The sequence below is a fragment of the Sinohyriopsis cumingii genome, unplaced genomic scaffold (assembly GCF_028554795.1).
Source record: "Sinohyriopsis cumingii isolate HCF-2022 unplaced genomic scaffold, ASM2855479v2 utg000646l, whole genome shotgun sequence".
Classification (NCBI taxonomy): Eukaryota; Metazoa; Mollusca; class Bivalvia; order Unionida; family Unionidae; genus Sinohyriopsis; species Sinohyriopsis cumingii.
Window position 1 is genome coordinate 49,725 of NW_028315921.1, and position 24,309 is coordinate 74,033.

At 32.8% G+C, this 24,309-nt stretch overlaps 1 protein-coding gene across 1 annotated transcript; it reads right to left on the reverse strand.

The window, feature by feature from the left end:
• Positions 1-1,354: 1,354 nt before the first annotated feature.
• Positions 1,355-23,665, reverse strand: LOC149773342 (carbonic anhydrase-related protein 10-like). Its single transcript, XM_089946389.1, has 11 exons — positions 23,433-23,665; positions 17,399-17,465; positions 15,982-16,029; positions 12,576-12,709; positions 11,303-11,494; positions 10,600-10,695; positions 9,808-9,874; positions 3,530-3,684; positions 2,537-2,665; positions 2,034-2,073; positions 1,355-1,467 (listed from the first exon to the last, which is right to left on the reverse strand). The coding sequence occupies exons 2-11, from the start codon at positions 17,454-17,456 to the stop codon at positions 1,421-1,423; spliced, it is 966 nt and encodes a 321-aa protein (XP_089802515.1). The 5' UTR covers positions 17,457-17,465; positions 23,433-23,665; the 3' UTR covers positions 1,355-1,420.
• Between the last annotated feature and the right edge of the window lie 644 nt (positions 23,666-24,309).

The window sequence follows — 24,309 nt, forward strand, 5'->3', positions numbered from 1 at the left end:
CACTTTGTCTCTACTATTTGCACTGTTTACCAAACGATCCGAACTTACGAGAGAGAGAGAGAGAGAGAGAGAGAGAGAGAGAGAATGCAAAAATTGAAATGTTAAACTAACTCTTGCTAAAGAAAGCTGGTATATTTTCGCACCATTTCAGTCGGTGTTTTGCGATGTATGCCATTGATTTCTTGCCAAACGTTATAACATTGTTTGCTTCATATGCAAACTCGTGTTCCTTACCTAGTTTTTGTGTGTTCTTGAAATAATATCGTCCCATATGGGTTCATAGAAAGTGAACATTTTCTACAGTCCATGAGATTAAGATATTAAGTAATGTCATGAGCTTTTAGATTCTGGTAGAGGATTCCAAACATACTGGATCTTGGATAACACAAAATAAGCAGAACTGCGGACTCTTTACATGTTTATAACGTTCCACTGTAACAAATTGCGAAATGAATCTGTTATAGACACAACAAATGATAGCAGGTATTTATTTTTTAAAAATGCATAGTTTAAATTATTGTAACAATGCTACTCAGTCCTCTTTCAGCCTCTTTCTGGCTGAACGTTGCAAAACGAGAATGAACAATAATGTTGACATTGAATTCATTGTGGTCAGAAAGACATTTATAAGCATTAATCCCATCTTTAATCAGGTAACCCATGATTCGGGTGACTCAAAGGTAATAATGTTAGCAGTATTATTGTCAGACGAGAAATTTTCCATGGGTATCATAGAACCGTTTTTATCACAGTCACTTGTTTTCATAGCTATTAAAACTGAATCACTTTGAAGTTTTGTCCAGTGGCTTCCCCGTAACAATTAAATGGATAAGATCCATCAATAGATAAATTAAACAACATAACCATCCGCCGACTGGTTTATCAACATCTGAAAAATCTTGTACACTTTTCTCTTATTCCTTCGATTGTTATGAGACAAAATAGTCACCGGTGACACAGACTATCTCCGACTACGGTTTTTCTGGAAAAGAAAGAGTTACTTGCAGGTTTAGGATTTCATTAGCAATGAAGAAATTCAAACAAACTAAATTTTAGATATAACGTTAATGACAACACGGTCGTTCGAATAATCCAAAATAGTCCTGATGTTATTTGTCTTTGAGTAGATCTTTCCTTACGTACATCGCCGAAACAAGTTCTGCTTAAAGACACGAAACCATTGTCATTTATATAAGAAAAGAAACTTAGGCTTCTATTCAACTAACAAGTCCTGTATCCACTAGATAAATTAAAACTGAACATGTTTATGTCGCAATATTTAATTAGTTCCATTAAGGTGTGGAATCTATACCTCTATAGAAAGAATACGAGAATGTCATTATTTTTGTGTTACCTTCAATAAGCCTTCTTTAGAGCAGGTTTGTCGGCCAGAAAGACGAAGCTTACCACAGGCCTCTAATCATCTACCTTCTCGTTTTCTTCTAACGTTGTTTCTCTGAGTATTCACTAGATCATAAATACACAAGATTTATAAGGCTATGGTGTGTTTATGACAATTTTTTTCAAAGTATAGAAACTATTTACTTGTTTTGATCTTTAACGTATGATCTAAAATGTATAACGCTATATAATTGTAACTAACTGTAACTTTTTTATATGTTATGTTTTTGTTGATTTTAATGGCACTTGAAGCACGTTATTAGCTAGATCATACCCAGGAAATGGAAGCGAAAGGTCTTTGTTATGGACACATTGAGGCAGTTGGCCAAAGATTACCTGGGTGAGTATCGGACCCGCGATCACGAGACAGACACTATACTAATTGTGATTTGTCAGCAATTGACAATTTAATGACTCAAGCATTTTTGTTTATTTGTTTGCAATTTGTTGTGTCTCAACGTTTAAGTAAATACAAATCAGAAGTTATTAGATAAATAGGTAGCAGCAAACATAGTTTTGCAATTCATAAATCGAACTTGCTCACATAAAAATACCTGAGGTGGATCTATTGCGTGCAAATATTTTAATACAAAAGTTTTTGCTTCCACGTTCATGGGAAACATAAATCCTACCTTCGTAGAAGACCTCCTTGGTCACTGTACAGTTCTTTAACTAAAATGTAAGAAAATATTTAATTATTTTCGGAACGGGAGTTTTGTTGAAAATAATTCATTGTATCATGAAAATATAGTTGTATTTACTGTGGAAACAATTTGTTTAAAACTTTTAACTTCATCGTGTTAAAACAGTTTTTAAAACGTACTTAGGTACTAACACAATGGTCCATATCTAGAAAACTATACACATTTTAAAATTCCTTCTAATTTTACAAAATAAATGAATGTAAGCGATCTTTTAAAGTTTCTTATATTGATTCTGAATTTGATATACAGTAAAAAAACAACATCTGTCTTCCTTATATATATATATATATATATATATATATATATATATATATATATATATATATATATATATATATATATATATATATATATATATATATATATATATATATATATATATATATATATATATATATATATATATATATATATATATATATAAAACATACCTTATTTTCGTACTTTATATTAGTCCGAATAACCCTGTTGTTAAGGGGCATTGTCGGCCGCACGTTTCCTTCGATAAGAAGTTGTTGATCACTCCCTCCTTTCTGGTTTAACTTTCTCAGTTCGGACATCTGAAAGAAAAACATGCCAGTAATCATGAAAGGAGGAGACCACATCTGTTTCCTTTCTATAATTAATGAAACTAATATAATCGAAATTAAGTTGATAAATATTCTGGCATACATTAGACACGTCATGGAATCTTTCAAGCATCAAAAATGTTTACGGCCATGCTCATGACTAGAATTCTAGCTGCACTTACTATATTGTAGCACAGATTTCTAAGCACGTAACTCATTTAACTTCAGTCGTAACTGATAAACTAATAACGCAGTGCATCGTTGTTTTATGTTTACATTATTTCACTGAGATTTATCTGATTACAGTTCTGTAATAGGCCATCTAGATACACTTAGAATTACTATCTGAGAAAAACCTAATAATTATAACAATGTACAAAAGACAAATGACACACAAATTGCATCACAATAGTTTCTCTTCTATTTCATTTAATGCATTTTGTTGAATCTCGTTTAAGTAGCTCTAAATGGAAGCACATTCATCGATTTAAGTACTACTATATGTGTTTGCTTTATTAATTTAAGTGCAGTAAAAGAGATGCCCATCATATCTACTAAACATTCGATCAAACTCTATGCTACAGAAATTGACGATAACATTTATTTTCTATTAATATTCCATCTGTAGCTGTATATACATTAGTATGTAGTCATTATAAGAGTCCCATTGTACAAATCATAATTGTACATAATTGCCTAGATAGAATTACTGGAGCAAATCATCGTTAATGTTAGTTTTGTTGACTAGAAAAAACAAATCAACCACCTATCCAAGGACAAGGATATACAATGTATATAGTTTCAAGCTCACCGCAACAAAATAAGATCAATAACGTTTTAAAAGATGAAACCCACCTGCTCTTTAAGCACATATATAGGCTTATTGAAAATAACCCACGTGACAGTCTCTTGACATCCGGGTTGAGTAGTGGACCCTTCATATGTCATGTACTGTGTTGTGCGGGGCAGCAAGATATTCAGAGGAAGTCCGCTTATCCAGCTAGATTGTCCTGCGTGAATAGATCAAGAAATCACTTAGCAAGACATTTGGTGGAACTTATTTACATTTCTGTACAATTTGTTATCAAATATACTAAATACAATGTTTTATTTTATAAACTTTAAGAAACATTTGAACAAGATTATGGATGTTTTCTGTTCGTCGGTTAATCGTTTTATATCTATATGTATTCAGCTCACCAGATTATTATTTAGAAATTTTACCTCGAAAATAAATAAATGCGGTCCAGACGCTAAGGGGTTTGAAATATGTATGATCATGCAATAACCGGATTGCTTTCTTTTCGACGATATTCTGCACGTGTTTGGATTGTTAGGCCTTAAAAGCAACTCTTACATCATCACCAAATCTTTGTAATTTTCCCAGAGTAGATATGAATGTGCGATAAAAGTCGTGAGGTACACAAGAACGACAAACCGGGATTACATCTCAAACCTTAACCAAATTTCTGATGATTATGTGTTAAAGATTTCATGTGCATATGAAAACTGCATGGAAAGTGGTTGTCATGCATAAACTTCTTATTTTTGTCTCACGATTACTTTATCACAGTTCTCGTGAACGTAATAAGATAAATGTATATCATAATCCAGAACTGACTGGGTTAAGTCAGTCACCAATTTTCAGTTCAAATGAGAGCTCAAGACACGGAAATATGTTATATTAATCCCACCTCCTAAAAACATATTTACGAGATGTTTTCAAAACCTACGAGCCTGTTGTTATCTTTCTCGAAATATTAATCTCCGCCTATGTTTGGTTTACTCAGAACTTGTTCTCTTACCAATGAAAAGCAATAATATATCAAACTCGCAACACGCAAGAAACCATTAAAACTACGAGATATCTTAAATTACCCAGAAACAGTAATTCTCTTGCGTGATTATGTTCCTTCAAAAAGGAACGGGTACTAGCGGGTGAGGTAATCAGCACAATGTTGCCTCGAAACCGAATTTCAATGTAATAATGTCTTATTATTGATTATAGCAAATAAGCAGAACATTAAACAGCAGGGAAAATATTTACATTAATGACGTTACTAATAAAACAATTCGCAAGTTCTATTAAACAAGGCATCACGATGGACCCCAAAAAATGTACTATTTGTAGAAGAATTGCAAGTTGCTGCGTATGAATTTGCATTGTTCGCCTGTAGTTCTGGGTAAGTCGTTAAAGGATTGTGGCCATCAACAAAACTTTTGCAGTTTTTGAATCTTGTCTGAAAGGTTCAGTACATAAGACTTTGTTATGTTATTCCTCCTTCTTGAAGCAACCTTTAATCTACTCTGGAAAAGAGGCAATCTCAATAATAGGCGGCTAGATAACTATGCCATCAGATTAAAAATTTATGGATGATGAAAAATTTCTTACAGATTCAAATAACAATACCATGTGTCCTTGTTTGTCTCTTTGGATCCAAATAAGTTTCAGACCAAAATAATGACAGTGACCTTCAAGTTACTATTATCTACCAAGTTTAGTGTGAATCTCTGCTTCATATCACGTGGATTGTATGTCTTTAAAATGATCGCAGTTAACATAAAATACGTTTTGAAACACATTAAATATTATGTTCTATTATCAATTAATTCACACAGTATTCAACGTTTTATGTACAAAAATGTATTTCATCAGAAAACTACATCAGAACGAGACAACAAGTTATAATAGTTAAAATAGATTTAGAAATTGACTGCGTTAAAAGTGTAGGGACTTGATTAAAAATGAAATAAAATATTGTTAACGAAAACTATAAACAATATCACACGTGCGTTTTCCTCCAACTTCTCTCTCCCTCTTTATTAATCTCTGATTATCTATTTTTCTGCCTATATGTGTAGATGGTATGTCATAATCAAAATAGGTAAAAACAAAGTTCGAGGGGAACACTTCGACTTTTCCAATTAAACAAGATATAATATAATTTATATGCCTTTAATTGTTGATGAACCCCTTGGAAAATAAATATATTTACTATACAAGGGCTACACAGAGAGCCAGTCTACAATTTTAAAATTCTAATCTTTGCAAACAAGTAGAAGTCGATTGCAGTCATAGACTTAATTTAAGGAGGAAGTATTACCAAACCATCTAAGGCAAATCGATTTCCTAATCACGATATGCTTTTGAAATCATTGTCTACTTTAGTGTTTCGCGGAAATGGTTGACAAATGCTCCAGTTTACTGCCTTATGAAGGGAACATCTTTAATTCATTCGTGTCTGCGGAATATTTGCAAGGAATTGAAAAGCGATATAAAAACGGAGGGATAATCGATATATAAATTATATACGATGCAGTTACTTTTTCGTGGAAAGTTTGTTTATTAGTTAATGACACAATATACGAAGTGCTGATCATCTGCCTAGGACATTGGGATTTGCAAATCACTCTTAGATTATATATACTTTCATGGCGAAAATAGTTTTTGGCGTTACGTAGTATTTACTACCGCAACCGTGAACAATGGAACAATAACATACAATTCTTTACTAATATTTCATGTCATAAAACGTATTGGATTTATATATTTTGGTAACATTTATTTGAGAATTTAACTTAAATAATACAACTTTAATCTAAGGGACAAGATGATTCCTGCAGAGGAGAACGACTATATATATATATATATATATATATATATATATATATATATATATATATATATATATATATTAAAAGAGGAAGGTACTTTAACCAAAACCTTACCCTGATCAAAAGGTTACGAAATATTGTTTCAGAATCAATTATCATAGCTTATAACGTGATCTTAGAAGTCTGAAGAAAACCAGTGAAGATTTTTACAAAATGCAAGATAATCAAAATGTTAACCGAAAACTAATTCCTCGTGATTCAATGATTTTGACCATAAAGTCAAAGAGTTAAACGACCATATTGAGAAGTGAACTATCTTAGATTCATAATAATTCATGCCATGTTAAAAATGTCCATCAAGAATTATTGGTAAACTAATTAAAGGGGAAAATAATGTTCATGAAAAAGATTGATATTCAGCATCATAATGATTCCTTCCATGCATGAAGAAAAGCGATTAAGGAAATTCTATCCCCCATCCACCCTAAAAAAGAAAGAAAACTTAAGCCCACATGTTAATGCTCATTTTCTATATCTGTGAACTCGACTCTAAAGAGTAGTCGTAAAATAGATTGTCAACGCATCGTTGATTCATCTTTACTCTCAGGGTAATAAAAATGTGAGATAGTTAAAAGATGCAAATGAAATGTTTCTTAAAACTAAAGCCTCGGGAAAACTATGATGTAGACCATGCCTCAAAGTCAAAAGTACAATCAATCGTTTCGTAGAAAGGCATGTTGGAACTTCGCAATAATGCATTACACTTATGATTAAAGAAATCAAGCTGTTTAAGACATCTATGCAGATACAAAACTATAACAATCCTTTATCAACTGTTGACGCTGCCGCCAGAAAGTGATTGCCATGTCTCGCTTTATTGTAAGGTGGGCTCAAGAGAAGTTACTCTCATCAGTGAAAATAGTATGGTTCCATGATCATACAAGAAGCATGAAATTGCATGAAGGAGATTTGCATGACATACAGGATCAACATGGTCAGCAACAAATTATTAAAAATCAATAAAGAGTAATACTTCAAGGATCAAATCTGAATTTCATAAATTCAGAGTTGATATTCAAATGCAAAATTTTTATTCATATACCAACCATATTTAATTATCTATATTTATTTCGTTTAACTATATATATATATATATATATATATATATATATATATATATATATATATATATATATATATATATATATATATATTGTTAATATCGATTTTGTCCATGTTCTCTCTTATGGTACTGTTTATACGCTTGAAATGGCATATTGGCGAACATGTCTCTTGTTTATCTGTTCAGATAGCGTGTTATGTTACAACTTTCAGCCGTAATTGTCTCGTTCAAGATGTTGAAATATAATCAATACTTGGATAACACTGTAAATGGTCTACAAGTATCATTCAGTTTTAGCCCATAAAATGTATCAGCTTGAGCTCTTCCTTTTATCGTATTGGCACCTAACGAGTACAAATCATAACGGTTTGATTAATTACCTTTCTTGAGTGGATACATTGTTGTTACGGAAAGAAAATGTTTGCGGCTTAACTGTTTTACTCCTGCCCGTTTCTTAAATTGACTCTGTTCTCCATAATTGAATGAACAAGTTTACTAAAATGCTGACGTAAATGAAATTGGAAAGAGAAAGGAAACTTTATATACAAAATAAGCATCATTTGCACTTGAACCAATGCAAACATATTTTCTCTCGTCACTCGCCAAACTACCAAACATGAAGTTATCAATTTTGACGTATCCAGCCAAAACCATTATCATCAGTCATGAGTAAGGTCTTTAAATGAACGCATGGTAGTCGTGTCGCTTGAGTGTAAATGAATCTTCGTTTGAATTATCGTTCTTATTTATCTTTATAATGCGTTAAGGAATACCATTAGATGTTTTAGAATAGCCTGACCGAAAACAAAACACGAATAGGAACTGGTAGCTACTTTGCTTTAATTTGATCACTCAGCAACGACATTGATATGAAATATTAACTTTGGATGTGGCAGATTTTAAGTTTAAATTCACAAGAGGAATACATACTTACTTTTGTGGAACTGTTTGTTTGTATCTTGGGAACATTTTAGTATCGCGAAAGGATTCGAAAATGACAATTAACTGAAACTTAATTTAAAACTTAATTCACTTCTTTCTGCCTCCAGTCATCATTCTACAGATTATGGGAACACTGTTATCCCACTGTGTAAATTAGTATCTATTAAAACGATAGAAGATATTCGTTCTGAGACAGTTGTATCAATAGGTATTTACTAAACGAGAGAGACAATGCACTCGAATCAAGAAATATGACATCGGTGAATATCCAGTTACGTTTGTGTTAATTATAAGCAAGCATTGATGACAGCTAACGATCACATGCATTTTGAACTATTACTGAACATGATTTGATTTATATGTGCACATGATGAATATTAAAAGAAAAACATTTCCTTCTTCTGTTCAATGTTGTAACGATTGATAGAATTTACGGAAGTGGAAATTATGTCTTGATTGTAAATTCTAAAAATTCAGCTGTAACAGGCAAACTATTTTTTAGTTTTGCAAAAAGGAGAGTGGACATAATCAATGACTGCTTCGAATATGCATCGTACAAACGTCAACTATTCAAGACACGCCTCGATTTAAAAATTAATAAAATCTGAACATTAATTAGAAACGTTATGTTCACGTGCAATTAGGGCTTAAAGTATCATTCATATTAAACAGATCGTTTCAAAATTACAAACACGATTATATTGTCATTTCAAAGTTATCCCTGGTTCTAATATTATTTTATTGCATGTTAAGAACTTTAAATATATTTTAATGTTATATTGACTATAATTTGAGAATAGAAGTTCATATGGTATATTTCCTGTGTAAGCCAAAAACGGAATACTTAATACTTTGAACATTACAAAGATAAATATTTTTAATTTATATTTGAAGATAGAGATACATTATCAGGCCTAATTTGGGACAATATAAATCTAACGTAGATTTGAATAATAATTTATCTTCCTAAATAGGAAAAAAAGAAAGACAAATGAAAAGGGATATAAAGAGACAGCCGAGAGGAGAGTCAGGCAGACAAACGAGAGAGAGAAAGAGAGAGAAACTGATAACACACCAAAGGAAATAATCGTTTAGCCTTATACCCATGTACAACGATCTAATAGTTTTGCATCATAATTAAGTTTTGAATAATTAAATTAAAGAAAATTGATAATTTACTTAATAATTGTCATTCGTTCATAATCGGTACCATACACGCTTGTCAAATGAACGGTATTTATTTGTATGAATCAATGTACCCTCAAATTAATAAATATTTGAAATTGCAAATCTCACACCATATTGTGTACAAACGTAAGATACTTGCCTAGGTTAAACAACACGATTGCAGCGACTTTCTCATTTATATCAACGACACAACTTGGTTTTTATTGACACTGCATCTTACGTGTATTGAATAGTACCTACCAAACACGATAAATTAATAACTTACCTTTGGATGGTATGTATTTTAAGTTATCAGCAAGTATCGTAAATGCCTCATTTCCTACTGGCCCAATCTGGAACAAAAGGTGGACTTTGGTGACATCAAAACTACTTCATTTGAGCGTTTTTCGCAGCATATTTGCAAGATATCTTTAATTTACATAAGTTCTGTACCAAAATATAAATTTCACAGTTGCAATTTCTTCCCTTGCGTGCATTATTGACTAACACACTGGCTATTGCATTTTAGCGCAGACATCGTCCACATTTTAAACTGTGATGTCGTATTCAATAGTAGATAGCAGAGAAAACATATTAAGAGTTTTATTTCTAACACGGATTGCAAATTTTATTGTAAAATTTCATACCTGTCAGTGAGATTTATACAAATTCTGTGTGTGTGTGTGTGCGCGCGCGCTTGCGCGTGTGTGTGTGTGTGTGAACAATTATCAGCCCGTAGCAACAACAAAAGAATTGCGGGTTACAGAGGAGATTTTCCCCATAGTTCTACGATTAAACTCCACTGAGTCTGTCAGTGTTGCGTAAATTATAGAATAATGAGTCCTTATATAAAACCAATACACGCGAACATTAACAGCAAATTAAAATTACATCATTTTAGAACTATTTGAATAATAATAATAATAAGTTTACAGTAACGGCCATGTCTGCATACATACTTTGCATATATATTAGCTAAGACCACACTATAATGATCATACAAGTATCACCTGGTACGAAACGTATTTGTTGAATATATAACAATTTACTTTTTTTATAAAGAAATTGACATATTTACCTCTACAAATATTGCGAAAATTGCCAAACCATTAGGTGAGATCAGAGCTTGTGTGAAGTTGTCGCAGAGATCAGCGTTGTAGGCCATTATCTGAACCTAAAGATTAGAGCTTAACCTTAAATAAAACCACGACACATGCTTTCAATGTAATCAAATTAAATTCTTATAACGGGATCCGAAGTTACAAGCGTGACTGCGTGCATAAGAGAAATAGAGAGATTATAATACAGCAGTAACCCTTTATCTTAAATGGTAGACCGATTTTTTTATAAAAAAATGTGTAGATAAAAAAAGACAACGAAAAACACGAAATTATTATTCTGTGATAGAAAAGTAGCTATTTCCCCATTAATTCAACAACTTAATACAAGGAAAGAAGCAAACTGTTAAAGACAAGATATCATTAAAAGATTTAAGACACGGTGTAAGTTAATGCATGACTAATTCTAAACATGGGCCCTTATTCCATGCTAGAAACCTCAAATTGGCTGAAACAGTGACATAACAATATGACATTATTTATAAAACACATTTTATAATCAGAAAGTATAACACAGTCAAACAAATATTAAATTCACAATTAGGTGGACATTGCAAATAAATTGTTCAATGCCATTTCGCTTCACTGACTTCGCAGTAGCAACATAGGCAGTTGTAAAGGACAAGTATACATGTGTAATTTAACATCCACATCAATTGTTACCTCAGCAGGAAATGATAATCCGTTGATGAGATGTTCTGATCCGACGACGTCACTGTGAGCAAAGTGTATTTTAATCTGGTAAATTCTGTATTCGTATTGAAGTGGCCCCGACGTCACGTTGAAGTGCGGCAAGAGGTCCTCTTCAACGTGAAAGGTAACGTCATGACCAGTGTTTGTCAAGTTTCCGTTCATCTGTATGAATTGCATACAATTATGAACACCTTATTTACGTGAACGTGATTTTTAATAGGAAATTACTTCTTGAAATAAGTAATAAGGCCAGGAAGCATGAACGTATGAGGACAATTAGCTACGTAGGTATCAATTACTGTACATGTGTATGTTTTTACTAATTATTTTTCTTCGTGCATTCAATTTGATTTTAATGACTGTTTAATATAAGATGTATATTTATTTCCCAAAATTGTTCTGGAGTTTCTTGTTTCACGAAGAATAGAAGAATATTGGTGTCCATTTTGTTCTCATTTACGAATAATAATTATTTCTTAAGAGACGTTACTTCTAAGTAAAACTAATGAAAGCTCATTCGGGTAGTATGCTTATTAACACAACATTAAATTACCAATATGTGTAAGAACTGTTAGTGGGATGGTGGTCCGATGTATTAGTCTCAAACATCTTATGTTTCTACATAGAATCTAACACTATACTTATGTTTAGGAGACCATTGGGGTCTTATTGCCTGTGAAATGTCGACGTAATGGTACTGGTGATGGCTTAGGATATAGCGAGACAAGGAAGATCATTTCACCCTTCAGGTGTGCCTTCAGAATTGTTTTTTTTATGGGTGGGGGCAAACATGTAGCGGTCAGCTGTTGAGTTTTACAGATACAGGTTAAATATGTTTATAGATGGAATTCGGGTTGGGGGGACTAGTTCCCCCTCCCCTCGCCCTTCGGTGCAGTGCCCATCACATCTCCAGGTCATAATGACGAACGATGGAAGATCTCACACTTGAATCATAACTATGAGTCAAGGAAGATCATTTCAGCTCCGGTTCATAATGATGACCAAAGGAAAGCCATTATTTTGTTTGATATAACAATAAATGGCCATTGGAATGTTTACTGAACATGCACTGAATAGGTATGCTATTCATTGTTCATACCCAATCTGAACCAAAAGAGAAGACAATGGTGATGACTAGAGCTATGTTAATTCTAGCTAATATAACTTAAATTTCAAAGAATAGAGTATACAATGTAGAAACAAGTTTGTTTCCTTTACTATGTAAACAGATGGCTATCGTTACCTTTTTGGAAGGAAACAGTATGGCAGTGAGTGCAGGATCATATAGTAGTTTTTCCGGTAGTATGTCTATTGGCGATTGGTATTTACCGACCTGGCATAGAATCCATTCCGGATTCAAACCCCAATAGCGAGGACCTGAAAAAGTTAAAAACCTGATTTTAATATCTTTACTTTTCAACATGATATATTTTAATTATACATGTTCGCTCTAGAAGAAAAGTTTTAATCACTGGTAGTAAGTGTTAGTTTAGTTACTTAATGACATACAAAATAAAGTCACAATGTAATTACGAGTGTATCACTGTGGTAGTAGACACAAAAATAATAGTCCAGGATCAGCTGTACACCGGTGGGATGTTTATGAGGAATGTTTGGAAATTAGATCTTTAGAAAGATTGTAATGTAAGAAATCTGACGAAAAGAATACAAAGTTGACATGTGCTTTGATCTTTAAAGTTATTATCTCATTTGAAGATCTAACGGAAGATCGCAAAATAAATTTAAGAGCTACATTTGACTTCATTTGACTATATTTCACTACATTTAACTTCATCTGACTTCATAAATATTTGATTGTTATACGATAACGATCAACATGATTTTTATGTTTGAACTTATCGTCTAATTTGTGTAGATAGGTCTCTCCCCTATTGCAGCCAATGTCAGATTCAGTATTTTAGCTCTAGTAAGTTATGGTCCATGGAGAAAAGCAACACGATCGCCACGGAACCTCGTAGGAAAACTAGTTACAGTGTACGTACAGATGATAAAAGGTTAAACAGCGTTTAACTAGATGAATGAGGGTCATTCCAAATACAGTAGGACTTATTACTGAGTATAGTATTAAACGAATTTCGCTTGAACCAGTTTTGCTTACACTGAGCCAATATTTCGCATACTAAGGCCCATAAACGTGCCACAAAGAACTCAAAGAAGTTCTCGCATTTGATTCGAATTACTCTATTACTATGAGCATATTCAATAGCAATCAAAACTCGAAGTATTAATGATCGTCCGCTATTCAATGCGTTAAATGTATTAGGAATACTGTGTGATTATTACGATTCTAATCCAATTACCTTTGCTCATGCCATCATTGAAGTAATAGGAAGATGGAGAAATCGTTTCTAGAAGTTTTTTTTATGCTAGTCTCATTACGGTCTGGTGGAATCTGTGTGTGTGTGTGTTCTGAACGTTCATGTAAAAGTTACGCTTCTTGTGTAAAGAGGCTGGCGTGTGCTGCACGTGGATGTTCAAATGTAGTGCAGCCAGCAAATTATGTGAGAAAAACCTTTGAGAATTTTTCATTTCATTTGGAGAAGATGCAGTGAATAAGCTGGTTGTTTTCAACTACATTTGACATTATTAATGCTCCTGGTCTTTGTAAAGAATGTTGAAATTTTATTTAAAAACACTAAAAAGTATTTAAAATAAGTTGTTTAAAGGTTGCACATAGAGAACCACAAAGATGATACTATAGAAGTAGGTCACATGATATATATTGGGTGTATGAGATATATAATGAAACAGGTTTAGCTACAATATCGACTGATAACAGTGATTTTGTTTCACCAGTAAGATTTTTTCACTTCAGAAAATTACCTGTATAAATTTAATCTGTTAATAATATTAACTGCTGCAGCAATGCAATTAAATCTAGAAAATGAGAAAACTTAATTCTCCCATTGCATTGGCATCGACCTTTCACCATTGAGCTTGAAATGATCTAGTACAATTGTAGTAAAATAAATTAAAAATCTCGATAGCGGTATAAAGTGTAAATGGATCCATATAAGAATTACGCGTGCTAAGTGTCTAAACCTAAATGTGATACTTACATAATGAATTGCTTATAAAAGTGATATGTGTATATGCGTTAAAATGATATTTACTTGATCAACTGCTAATGAAAGCGATATGTGTACGTGCATTAAAGGATATTTAATAATCAGCTGCTAATAAAAGTGATATTTGTCCATGCGTTAAAACTAAGTTTACTTAATCAACTGTTTAAAAACGTGACACATATCCATGCGTTAAATGATATTTACTTAATCAACTGCTAATAAAAGTAATACGTGTCCATGCTTTAAATGGTGTTTACTTAATTCACTGCTAATACAGGTGATACTTGTCTAAACGTCAATGATATCTACTTAATCGACTTCTAAAACAAGTGATCACTATCTCAGCGTCAATATAATATCGACCTAATCAGCGGTCAATACAGGTGATAGCTGTATAATCGTCAATATGTTCTCTACAGCAAACAGTAAACGGACGCGATATAATCCTCTGGAGTATGTATATTTCCGATATTTCTTGTAACTGATTAAGTAACATAACGGATATTCGATTAATTTAATACTTACATAGAATAGGAGATCTTTACTTCGTTGCGCTGGTTTAATGAAAGATTATAATTCCAAATACAATTTTAAAAATGAAAATATGTGGAGAAATCATTATATTATTTATGTTTAACAGATCCTTTCATCATTGTTTATGTTTACCCACCACTTAAACATCTTACAAAGTCACAACATATGTAGTAAGCTATATACTAAAATGTGCCCCTTTACCTACAAACGGAAGCATACAATATATTTTTGAGATTACACGGGTTATTTCCATTGCCACGTAACATGTAAAGTGTGAATAATGAAAGCATGAATTAATTTACCAAGTGCCGATCTGTCACCATCGTGAGCTTTTAGCAGGAAAGGAATTGCTGGCATTGGAAGCATGATTTGTCTTATAAAAGCTGATGATAGTTTGTAAACGATGCCAGTATAGAAATTGAGTGCATAGCAGCAAACCAAAGTATCTTCCGGACGGTTGATTAATCGGAAAGAGGAGGATTGGATTTCACGCAAATTTAGCAGCAGCTTTTCTAAGCTTATCAGACTTGTAAATGAGTAGGATTTCAATTCAAACATACAAAAATAAGTATAAATTATGTTTTTGAAATAAGTCATAATTTTATTTTGAGAAAAAGTTTCGTGTTATATGAATTATATTTAATTGGACGTTAATCATTGTAATACTTAGTCGATATAGCGTCGCAATTAAGTATAGCTGGTTTCTAGCACAGTTATAATTGTCCAGATTTATTTTCGGACAAAAAAATGCTTGCTAAATAAGTTCTGAAGCGTTAACCACAAATGTGTTAATTGAATTCAAATATGCAAATTCTGCATAGGAAGCGTACGCAGCAATTAGCGTTCATTATCAATGCTCATCGTTCATCGAGTAAAGATTGTTTTAACTTTCATTTACAATCAGTAGTGGTTACATCACTGTTGGTTGTTTGATTATCTGGCTTACACACAAAACCCCCAAACCCCCACATGTATGTTCGTAAGACCTACGCTAAATGGGATAATTTTAATGTGCGATTAATGTACCTGATATTCCATCATATGTCCACCAGTTCGACCAGATTGAAGTCTGTGCTGCAAAACAAAACAAATAATTGCACAAAAGTCTCTTGTGGTCCAAGCAATTAATCTTCCGCATCCAGCAATTGGAGATTTTCGGGATCGTGCTCTTTAGGGATGAAATCATAATGCAACCTGTTCTGCAATCCCGTATTATATCCGCGATATTTGATCACTTTAGTTTACTAGCATATGATAAAATAAAATGGACTTAAGTAAACTGTCTCATCACAATTTCGACTCATATTGTCAAATATCATCACAATGTACATGAAAGAAACACAAAAATACGATTGAAAGTTATACAATATGTTATATTAATGACTAAAATCCTCCGTGAGCTCAGGTTATCAATCAAGCTTGATAGATCCATGCAGAATTAATATTCTTTGAAATGACAACTCCACACTTTTATTTCAAATAAGTTGTTTTATGCTGTATAACCGATATGAGTTACATAATCCGTCTCTTTATCCACAATTGTGCAATTAAAAAATTAAATCATCACGACGATTTCTTTGATCCATACATGTAATAGTGCATACTTACTAAGTTAAAACAACATATGCTTGCTTGGTTCTATTCAGAAGCTCAGAACTATAAATATATACGAGTAACGTCTCTTTCAGTGTTAGTACAGTAACATATTCATGCAGCTTTCATAATTGCAATTCTGTAACGTAGCATATCAAAAAACATTTAGTTGTTGCAAGATTGACAGGTGCGAATTCGTGAACTCAATAAAATAAATTAAAAAAAAATTCTTATTAAGTGATGGAATGTCTAATGGTTTCAAAGAAACTCTATTTTTTCTTCTGTGAATTTACCCAGATAACGTCCCAAAATCTTCAAACCCGGAAACCAAATAAAGACGATATAAAAGCTACGAGGAGCAACATTGTATTGGATCTAAATACAAAACGTGGTTACGTGCGGTACGGGAAAGAGTAAAAGAGCATAACCGTGTCATAATTCGCTGAAAATGGACTGCTCTTAGCTTTGGTTTATAATAATATTTCTGAGCATAATATTATAAACAAATTGTCATGTTTAAAGAACGAATGGAAGAAAGGAAAATAAATGGTTAGTAAAGAATGATGACGATGAGGAGAAGAAAGAGAAGGAGGTAGACAGTGGTGATGATTTAGGTTGTGATGATGACTACGATGTTGTTGCTGTTGTTAATGTTGATGTCAATATGAAACCCCTCTGAAACACTGCACAAGGTACATGCATCTGACCTGAACAAATGAGTCGCAAGGGCAAATCACCCTCCTAGAATCTTTAAAAGTGATCAAGGTCAAAGCATTCAAAGTGTTTTCGTTATGCTTCGGGTACCAAGCTTATATTTAATGATTTCATCTGTGTTACATATGTTACTTACCCGAGACGAACGAAAGGCAGAGAATATCCAGGAATCGGGTTACCCAGTTGCATGACATTGCCAAAACCTGCAACGAAAATATAGTTTTCTTTAATAATTTATTTCAAATTAACATAATAAGGAAATAATGCAGAAACTAAGAATATCAGCAGGATAGAGATAGCATATAACTCTTTCAGGCAATACGTGCATTTGTTCACAAATGATGTTGTCACAATCAATGCACTTTAGTTAAACGAATAGAAATAGGAAAATATTCATCTGATCACACTAGATACCAATATGTATTTACATTTAAAGATTTACGGAACTACTTTTGAAAATTAACTATTATCTAGATCAAGAAAGCGCCGATGAAGCAATAATTAATTCGCAAGTTTCTTTTCAAAATGATACTTAAACATTGCATCTTATATGGGAAGTGGTTTTCAAGAACTGAAAAACATTTAAAAGTCAGCTTAAGTGATGTTTCTATTGAAAAATTAAAACCGTCTTCGGATCAACTTATCTTATATCAGATTAGCATACAGCGAGTAATGCAATAAACCCGCACTTGTAACAACTATTTGTCAAAATGTTGCATTCCATTCACAACTTTAATTGTTGTTTACGCTTTCTATGATTCTCATTTGCATAACAAAACGTGATAATCCTGTTTGGTACCAGTGGGCTAGCAGATGGAAATAAGAATGCTGGCATCTGGTTTTGTTTTAACATTGATAGAACCTGACAGAAGCAATACTTGAATCGTGTTTGCCTTGTCGCTACAACGTAATGGATGTGATTTAATGGTATGTGTGATACAGTAGAATACATTAGGAGACAAAAGACATTGTGCTACATTTAATATAAAACCGTATTAGTTCTTGACTCAGTTGTATTTATACAAATCCAAAAAGTTACAATATATTAAATATCATACACCATATAACTCTTCAGGATTTTCTAGGCATCTTCGTAATGCTGATTTTTGTGGTTTGCGGTCATTATTAGCACATAATAGGCCATATATGGTGGCCGATATATCAGGCGAAATAACAGGACCCCGGGATGAACCACCGGCCAGCAGGAAGCTACTTGCAAGCTTTCACACATACCAACGATGTTCGAACGAAACCCGGTGCGCACACGGACAGAAGTAGGATTACAGAATGATGTCGAGACCCCTCTGTATAATGTCAAGGCGCCTGGTGCCCTTCTACCTACTGCCTATGCTTCCATCCACTTTCGTTAAAAATGCAAGATGAAATGGTAAGAATCGGGAGAGTGATGTTACCTTGTTCATTTTTTCATGCATATACATTTACCTTTTACTAATGGATGTTCAATTACATAAATACTCAAAGTAGTTTCAAGCACACGAATCCAAAAATGTTGTTAATAATATTTTTTCGAGATTTACTTTATTATATGTTTGCATTGTTGATTGTAAATACAATTATTTTCAATATGTTTCAGTAAAAGCTTCTCTAGTAAATAATGCTTTACAGGAAAAGGTTATTTCATACGATTATAATTATTTTATGAAATTCTGGACGCAATTTGACATCATTGATGCTGAAATGGGCCAAATATATTGAATAAAATAAATTATATCTGTGCCATACTTTAAAGGTGAACTATATTGGTAGTAAATCTAATTTGTGTCTTGAAATTCTTCTCGTCATTTCTTACATATCTCTCTCCCTCTCTCCCTCCTCTCTCTCTCTCTCTCTCTCTCTCTCTCTCTCTCTCTCTCTCTCTCTCTATATATATATATATATATATATATATATATATATATATATATATATATAATCTGCACATTAGACACATAATTACCGCTGTAGTTTAGAATGCGACGGTTAATGTTATAACCACTGTCAAATCTTTATAGTAATAAAGTTTCTTCTTCTATTTCAACTGTACCTAAGTTGGAGTCCTGTTCGAAAAATCAATACGATTTTTCGTATATTTAAACGAATGTAGGGCAAATGCTCGTCTTAAATGAAGACTGAAATAAAATCGAAGGTTTGGACTCGATGTACATGAGATTCCATTCTTGAGGCAAGTGGATTGTAATAATTATCTTGCTGGATTTCAATGTAATTATAAACTTATGCATATATACCAAACAGAGAGGAATGTACTTATCCAGGGTCCCTCATTATATTAGTGGATACACGATTACATAGAGAAAATATATATACAGTGAAACCAACACAGTCAAACAGGTTTGAGGGAATAATTCGTTTAAAGAAGAGTGGAACTCGTGCCATGAGGAACTAGACCTATCACCTAGCTCTCCAGTACGTATATAATAGCACAAACGTTGGAAATGGCGTGGAGAAAGACATAAAGTATTTGTTTAAAGTTTATATCTAAGCGAAAAAGATTTCTCTCAGATAAAAAAGACATACAGAAAAGTGACCAGTGTTGAATAATAAATATTTACAATTGTGGTACAGAGAGGCAAAACCATCCAATGGGATGAAAAGGTAAAATATTAAGTGAAAGAACATGATAACAGAAAAACTAATTACATTTATAAAATTTGATCTGGAATCTTTAGATTTCGTACAGAATTGCTCCTTTTCTCTATTGTCTATTCTTTCTAAATCAGTGATGATATGGAATCTCTGTTATCATGCCAGCTAAAGTTTAAACAGTAGCACCATTTGGACTGAAGTAACAAATTCAATATTTATAGGTTACTGCACTTGCATGGTAATTTATGACCGATGTTTGTGTCTGAGTAATACTATACGACCTATGACTAATACTGTACGACTTATAGAGTTCAAATTTTCACAGTTAAATGCAGTAACCATTTTATTATAATGTCGTTTAGTTCTCTATCCTACGATTTAATAATAAAGGAATACAGTACCAACAACAAAATAATTAATTTTATTCTGTATTTCAAAATAAAAACACAATAGTAGATTGATTAGTATACAGTAACAACATTAATGCGCACATAGCACCACCCAGCGACTTTTGAACTTTGTCGAGAGCTCGACAGCAGTGTTAAAAAATTCTCGTCTTGATCTACTTAAAATTTAGAATCATATTTTGAATGAATCCACATTGAAAAACTGTTCCAGTTGAAAAAAGTTGTTTTTCTGTTGATCCAACTCAATCCTATATTTCTGCTTATACTAGACTGGATGTATTGGGTCATTTCAGTGCAGTACGCAGGATGTTATTTCGTTTGGAGATGTAGTCGGAATTGCAGTATACCTTTGGTGTGTATAAGGTTCTCCATGATATTAGTCTTGTCATTCGGATTTGCAGAACTAAGAGAGAACATTGTTAGGAAATTGAAGATCCATAAATGTAAATATATTTATTAACATTCTTATTACTAGCTAAAGAAGACATATGTGTATGCCCGGTCACGTGCATGCTCGCTTTTGGAGGGACCATAGCTATTACCTGTATCATTGCTCTATCGCTGGTCTAATATTGTATCAAAATAGTTACACGGGGAAAATTGCAAAGCAAATGTTTGTGTGACAGTCCGTTTAGCCAGCGAAATAGTACTTTTTTGTCGTCCTGGTTTTCTGGCTCTTAGTTTTCTACCAAACCCCCAGCTGCATGTTTGATCGAATTCATTGTTTTGAATGACTTGCAAAATCTTACGTGTCTGATAGATACGCGAGAGCCCTTGGCATTAATATGCTTTTCTATGTTATATTTATATACCCTATCAATCACTGGTCGTGGTCTGAACCATTCTTTTTGCGAAAAGTTACGAACATTTCTCCTAAATAAGTGTTTAAACGATCAGAATGGGATTTTAAATGCCTGCATCTCTCACGTTTGTTGTTGAAATCGTTAACTAACACTTACTAATCTTTTCTGCACGATTTGTACTTGAAGAAAATATTCCTCAGAATTCATAGCTCCGCATAATTTGTATAGTAATTGGTTTTATTTAAATTACTAAAGCTTTATGTATTTTCAACCTCGATAAAGCTGAACCCCTGTCGTTTTAAATACGAAACTGTCTTTGTAGTCGATTTGATTAATATTTAGCGCCATACTGGTTTTCATTCTTGTACGCATCGGTGAAATTGATTATCTTAGTGGTGATTTAATTACTGTAATAATCGCTGAAAATATGGGGAAAAACGGTTTCAAGTTAGACACGAGTAGCGCATAAATGTGCCTTCGGGAAATAGTGCTTGTTGTTCCCTCTCCCCATTCTGTCATTTTAAAAGTGTGATTGTTAGAATCAAAGTCATATTCATATATATTATTTGCAACTGTATTTTGTTTTGTGAATATTTCCCATTGGGGAAATTAAGTCAGAATTATTAAACATTAAATATGTTCTCGCAAACGAATTTAGATTAAAATATATTAATTTTACAAAAACCAAAAAGAAATATAAAAATGTTTTCAAGTTCATCCCATTGTCTATCTCACTTGTTGTTTGTATTGACCTCATCTTGTAAAGATGAATATAATAAAAAAACATTTTTTCCATTTACATATCCTCCGCATAATAACCTAAATTTGGCACGTTCCAAGACTTCGTTTTTCAATTTGCTCACGGATCATGCGGTGATTGGATTGGGAAAGCAAAATAACCGTTTTTTATGCAGAATCACTGTTACTCATAAGCACAGTCACTTGTCGTAAGGATATCACTTATTTTAAGGAAGCTAATATTTGAACTGTTTCATCAACTGCTTGGCAATGGCAAGAATGGCGAAAACCAACAGACACAAAAAGCCATTATATGGCGATAAGAAACATTAGGCTTTTTTCAAATGGCGTGTTTATATTTGCTATTTTTGAAACACTATTAAATTTCGCATTATCAAAATGATTTGTTGTTAATAGGATTATCATCCCTCTAATTTTAAAGAAATAAAAACATCTGTAGAGGTGTAAGATGTTTGAACTCTTTTCTGTTTCCTTAATTTGATTTAAATTTTTTAAAAATGAAATCCATTGCATTATTTATATATTTAAATGCAAAAGACCATATTCTTGTGCTAGGGACAAACATTATAGCATACAAAATAAATCAACACATGTCACGTGGTATTTTCTGGAAGTAATTGCATTTGAATGAAACAACTGTAACTTTTAGTACAAGTGACCTTTTCGGAATCACACCTGTTTGCTCTGTCATCCTTCGCGAAAGCAACGGGGCTGAATTCAGTAAGCGTGTTATTTTCTGATTAGGCTTTAATACTGCTGTGTATTGAATGCAATTTACATTGCTCACTGATCATCAAATATCGAGGACAAATCAGATAAACAATGCTAATGATTTTCTTAGGACATCAATGGCAGGCAATAACAGGTGGTTGGCACGGTTAGTGATGTGATAGGTAAAGATGGAAACAATAAAACGCTAAAGAAGATTTCAACTCCTACTTTCTGCCTTTAATGCAAATTTTAAAAAGAAACCAAAAACATTTTACCGTTATCGCAAGCAACATTTACGTCTTCGAGTCAACCTTTTCGGAATAATGTTTGTTATTTGGTTATTCTATTTCTATTTCTGTTTTCTCTCTGTATGTATTGTCCTCAAATAGTATGTATTTTAATTCCAAATTTCACTGTCTTTATATTTTATAGCACAATTGTACGAAACATTGTCAAACGTTTAATTAAATTTAATCCTAAAAAAACTTCATTTGTTCTCAATTAGAAAAATCTAAGATCATAATTACATAGGGGTATTCATTTTCAGGAAATGCTTGTCGTACTTCATGAATACTAAAATTCATTTAAAGGACATGGATACTATATCCTTATAACGTCAGAGTTTTCTTCTAGTCGTTAACCAGAAACTAAATACTAAATGTATGTGATTATATTGGAACAAACAATCAATGAAAAGCAATCTCTAGCTCCCAGAGACCAATATAAACCCAATACGAAGAAATAGTTGCTTGTCATGCAGAAAAACAATGTTGCTGAAATATTAAATTCCCCTTATATGCAATAAGTGTTGTATGTAAATAGTTATTGCTCTATACCAGTTTAGTAATCTCCCCAAAATAAATTAAACAAGATCGATTGCACTCACCTTTTCTGTAGAGAAATACCGAGTTTTCCGTCTCACCGATCCGTTGAATTAAAGCCAAATAAACCAAAACCAGAATAGAGTTAAACACTTCGATTCTGATCCATATAGTATGTGCTTACTGAGTTGTCGTTAGTTGGAAATAACTAAGACGGCAGGGGGCGTTACTGTATTTATAGGTATCTCATTAGGAAGAACTCTTTGCTTTGTCAAAATCAATTAAAGTTTTTGAGCAAATTCAGGAAATCACTTGTCAAGGTAATGGACCTATCTGGCAAGTAGGCAGGCGCACAAGTGACGGCATGAGAATGTAGAGTTAGTCTGATAGCTTTCTGGACCAGTTATTATGGATTTCTGACAAATTAGCAAACAATGAGGCGGGGAGTAAAGATTTCTTCTTCGTCTGTCGTATAGATCAAAAATGTTCGTAGAAACATTACATGCTGATGTCATTTTTAAGTTGCCAAAAAAGTCAGAAGAAGTAGAAAAAGAAAAAGAAAAAAGAATCCGTCTTAGGAAGTTATGTGTGTTCAGTATACATCGGCAGATCAGAGTTGCCTAGAAAACACATACTATTATGAACATGTTGCTCTGAAGCATTCTGTAGATAAAAGAGTTTCTTTAAAGTGCATGAAGGCATAAATTTAGTCTTATGATTAAACTAAAATAACCGTCAATCTTTCACAGAGAGAGAGAGAGAGAGAGAGAGAGCATAAAGAGTAACTACGATAAATCTAATAAAGATGAGGGTGATGCTTAACGAAGGCCAAAATTGTATCAAACAGATAGTCCGACCTTACAATATATGAAGAAGAGAGAAATATATGGAACTCCGAAATGGGCATGACTTTAAGAGTGTATACAGAAAAACAAAGAAAGA

Bases quoted from the DNA above. Each gene is read 5' to 3' on its own strand.
- LOC149773342 (XM_089946389.1), bottom strand. From the start codon at position 17,456: ATGTCATGCAACTGGGTAACCCGATTCCTGGATATTCTCTGCCTTTCG. The intron at 10,696-11,302 runs GTAACAATTGAT...TCTAATCTTTAG, and splicing joins GATTATCATTTCCTGCTGAG to GTTCAGATAATGGCCTACAA. The intron at 9,875-10,599 runs GTAAATATGTCA...CTTTTGTTCCAG, and splicing joins TTTTCGCAATATTTGTAGAG to ATTGGGCCAGTAGGAAATGA.